Source organism: Halyomorpha halys, unplaced genomic scaffold, assembly GCF_000696795.3.
Source record: "Halyomorpha halys isolate HHAL.00 unplaced genomic scaffold, Hhal_1.1 Scaffold13.1, whole genome shotgun sequence".
Lineage (NCBI taxonomy): Eukaryota > Metazoa > Arthropoda > Insecta > Hemiptera > Pentatomidae > Halyomorpha > Halyomorpha halys.
In genome coordinates, this window is record NW_027104938.1 from 1,184,605 (window position 1) to 1,189,329 (window position 4,725).

The 4,725-nt window shown below is 30.3% G+C and overlaps 1 protein-coding gene across 1 annotated transcript in view; it reads right to left on the reverse strand.

Moving 5' to 3' along the window:
* Positions 1-4,725, reverse strand: part of Rsph1 (Radial spoke head protein 1) — a 26,563-nt gene that overhangs the window by 1,775 nt on the left and 20,063 nt on the right. The window contains exon 5 of the mRNA XM_067046321.1: positions 2,049-2,331. Within this exon, the coding sequence (XP_066902422.1) occupies positions 2,049-2,331 (283 nt within the window). The remainder of the gene's footprint in view (positions 1-2,048; positions 2,332-4,725) is intronic.

Consider the following 4,725-nt stretch of genomic DNA (forward strand, 5'->3'; position numbering starts at 1 on the left):
TCATTGACCGCACCCCCAACCATCTTCTCCTCATTTAAAATATCATATGTTTGATATACGCAGATATGAGGAGGTTATAAAAGCAATTGATCTGTAATAGAATAGTGTTCTTAATAAAATGTTTATACATCTCAGTTATTTACTAAAAAACAGTTTTAGTGCGTATTGTATAAATTTTATCAGATTCCACCCACTACTTTTGCTTATGGATAACTAAATGTATTTGTCTCGAGATACCTATATTTCGAAAACGGCTTTTCCAATTTTGTCCATTGGCTCTGTCCGGGTAAGATAAGCAAAAGTTGTGTGATGTGCATATCTCACCAGGTTTTTTCTAAAGGATTTGATGTATTTTACAATTTATTTATTAAAATAAATACTTGATGTAGTAAACCAACAGAAGTATGAAACATGAAGATGTAATTCAACTAGCTAACTAGTTGGCTACTGAAGAGTAGGTTTTACATTTCATCATCATAAAACTAAACAACTTACCAGCTATAAGTTTTGTAAACTAGTTGAAAGTAATCAAGATTTAAGGAACACTGCTAGGTAGGATGCTACAATACTAGTTTTCTCTGACTGACATATAATAAATCTCGACCTTCTCACTCAAGCTAGAACAGACTACAAGATAGTTCTTCCATCCTGGACTGATAAAAGTACAAAAGGGAATGAAGCTGTTTGTGAATGATTTATGTATTGAATATTTTGGACATTCTTTAGTTTAGGTAGGTTCCCAGCTGCGAGGCACAGGTAGACTTGAATACCAGGAAGGGTGGTATCTCATAATTAAGGTTGATACAAAAGCAAAATTCTTGCCAACAAAAGAAGAATAAAATTGGGAAGAAAATATGGCAGATAAGAGAATTAAAGAGAGAACTCCACAAACCTCATTACCACAATACCCTCTTATCGAAATGAGGGACACTTATGTACGGATTCCTCTGAAGTACGGATTAGATATACTTAGGCTCTTCTGGCGAGACTGTCACTAAAACAGGACTTCTTCTTTGACAATGACTGGCAAGAGAGCTCTCACAGTTAGAGGCTCTAATTTTAACATATGAAGCCTGGCACAACATTAGGGGTATTCATGATGTATTAAATGTAAAAAATTTTAACATGCTGAATATTATAAGTATAGCAGCCTAATTTAAGATCCACGTTATATGTTAAATGCATAGGACCTTATTGCAGATTTTCTGAGAAACTTTTTTTTAACCTTGTAATATATATGAGATAGTAAAATTACAACAGCTTCGTTCCTGGTTTCCTCTCCTAGTTTTTTCTCCCATTGCTTTATTATTATTTTTATCCATTACTTTATTAGAGTTTAAAAACGTCCAAAACAACATAAACTACAACCAACTAACCTATCAAAACAACAGTCATAATCTTTTGGAGGTCAACTGGTCTGTTGCCTGATATCATTCTTCATTTAGCAAACCTATTGACAGACTCTCAACTATGTTAAATCGTTTCAACATGCTAAAAGAAGAAAATATTTCACATGAAAATATCATCCACGGTCAACTATCTCTCATAAATATGATATTTTATTTTATAACATCTTCCCCCTTTTAAAGAAAATTTAGATACAACTAATGAAACTAATACTCCAATAATAAATTTAGTAACTCAAACTCTACATTATCTATGGTTGTTTTGTTTTGTTATTTTCACTGAAAGGAATTGAGTGAATGTCCTCCAGACCATGAATTGACTTCGAACAAAGTAATGATCATTAAGCTAGAGAAACAGTACAAAGGTTAGCTACTGATAGTACAGTTTCAAAAGTTGGAAAAGCAATTGATCAGAATTTTGTAGCTGATTTTGTCTCAACAAGTCGTGATGATGTTATTAGTACCCCTCATAAAGTTGTATTATTGAACAAAACATTGGGTAAATAGTTAGATCAATTATGCTCGAAAACGATCGATTGATTATGTCTCGGATGTAAAATGAAAGTTATTCCACTTGCTTGAATATAAACCTTCCCTGACTTTGGTAGCAAGAATGCATAAAGCCTAATGATAATAACATACCTTCGTTCATCAGATCTTCCTCCTCGCTTAAATGTACAGGTTTTTTCTCTGCTTTTTTCTTTATTTCCTCTAATATTTCCGTGTCCCACTTGTCAGTCTGCCACAGTAATTTCTCGTCTTGATGGTATTTGTCATATTGCGCGATATCTTTGAAGAAATCTTTTACACAGACCTCAGCAGTTGGTGGTGGTGTAGGCTCAGGGGAAGGACTTCTTGAAACATCTGAAGGATATTCCAAAGGTTTCGGTTCTGTAGGAAGTTGAGACGCAGAAAAAGGAGTGATCTAAAATTTTGAAGGAAAATTTCAAAAACTGAGATCTAAGGAAAATATTAGTAATTATTATCTAAATAATAATTATAAATAATTGACCGTATTTTTGTGAATATGAAATAGATGGTTTGGAGAGAAGGGGAGTAGTCAAAAAGGAACAAAAAATTGTTAACGACTATTTATTTGGCAAAGTTTCGCCACACTTTACAGGTCTTCATCAGGGCTAAAAAGATACAGACAACTAAAAATATGTTACAATGTAAGATAATAAGATACAAAAAGTAAACTAAAGTGGAGTTAAAAGTTATGTAAATATAAGTGAAAAGGTTTTATAAAAATGAACAAAAAGAAATAAAAATTCTGTTAATTTTAAATATAATAGTCTACGTTATTTCTTTTTTATATATACTGTGATATTCAAAGTTTATTTAAAGCAAATAAAAGGAAATTTAATAGTTTTTATTTATTCTCAGATCTAAAATATAGCTTTGAAGACTTCAAGGTTTAAATGAAAAGATTAAAATATTAAATAGATATGGTTTTCCAGGTAATCAGAAACACACTTTACTAAATTAATAGTTTAAGGAATAGTGTCTGCTGATAAATGATTTTGACTTTGTTTTAAGTAATATTGACTAATTAGTAATTGATGTTTTTGACCTGGGCAGAATAGCCTGCATGAAGTTAGAGTTGTTTAAATTATATAGTTTCAAAGTTGTATTAAGTAGATTGTCCCTGAGGATGGCCGGATTGGCCGAAACGTCGGACTTATAAGAGAAATAAAAGGTTTTGAGACTATAATGGATAAAATTTGAATTATTTATTTAAAAAATTACCAGTCTCAAGAAAATATTAAGATTATAAATTAATAGCTACTTTTACAAATATATTTAATTAAATCCTAGGAAGAGCAAAATAACAAATGATATATGCTTCTTTGATGAGTGATGGTTCTCGATGTCCTCGTTCTTAAGATGCTAGTCTACTGACAGTAGACAAAGGCTTGGTCCTATTCTAGCTTCCAGGATATGTCCAATCCTCTGGCGATCCAAACAAAGAGTGTCTTTCTTCCTTTAATGGTATAATCTTCTTGGATTACTGCTGACTCTTGATCTTCTTTCTGGATATCTACCATTGACAGTAGACAAAAGTGGTCAGGACTACCAGCTTCCCGGAGACATCCTATTCCCGCCATTTTGACCAACAAGTCTCTCCTCCTTTGTTCACAATCTTGGATCATCGATTGTAGCATAACGTTTTTGAGTTTTTGTCCATTTTCTTCATGTATATTTTTCCTTAATACTTATTTTCCTCTTCTATTTTTACTTAAATATACGGTGAATACAATAATGGTAGAAAAGTAGATAAAGTGACGATTTATTTGAATTTGCTCAGCATGGCAGCGGATCTACCGATCTCAGAATTGAGCCATTATCACTCTATATTTGACTAAAAAAAATTGGTTAGCTTGTTTTTTGGTTTAATAAATATTAACTTTGATACATAAAATAAAAACATAACTAAAATCATTCATCTATAAAAACAACTATTTTAAAAAAGAGGGTGTTACAATACTTATTATTATACATTTTATTTTTATTTATTTTTGTTCATTTTTATACAATTTTTACACTTATATTTACATAACTTTTAACCCCACCTTAGTTTACTACTTTGTATCTAATTATCTTTCATTTTCAACACATTTTCTTCATGTTTCATTAGTTCTTTTGTATCTTGTATTTTTTTTATCCCTGATGAAGAACATCAAAGCAGGGCGACAAAATGTTGGTAAATAAATAGTTGTTAAATATTTTATGTTTGTTCTTTTACTATATGATGATATCCATTATATTAATAATTATTGTTAGTGTTCTGATAACTAATAACTCACAAGTGTAGATTTTATTTGAAAAAAGATCTTTTTGATGATTCATGGAGTTTATTACATTTTTAATGGGAAGCTAGTTCTTTTGATAAATCGACATTCCTTTGCAAAAGCTCAATACAAATAAGAGAACATAAAATAATCTTCCAAAAAGTTTAATTTGAAAAAGTTAAAAACCTCTTAATAATAAATTAATTTGTACTAGAAGACAAGAATAAGATTTTCGTATTAGATTCTTCAATTAATTATATCAGAGACATTGAAAAGTCATATGTACAGATTCGGGTAATATTAAAGACCTTATTAATTTTTAAATAAGACCGTTAGTTTTTTTTAATTTGTAGCAATTTCACTTACTATACTAATATTAAAGACTACTAATTTGTGGGTGAGACAGCTATTTTTAATTAATAACAATCCCAATTACTATACTAATATTAAAGACCTTGCTAATTTGTGAGTGAGACAGCTATTTTTAATTAATAAAAATCCCACTTACTATACTAATATTAAAGACC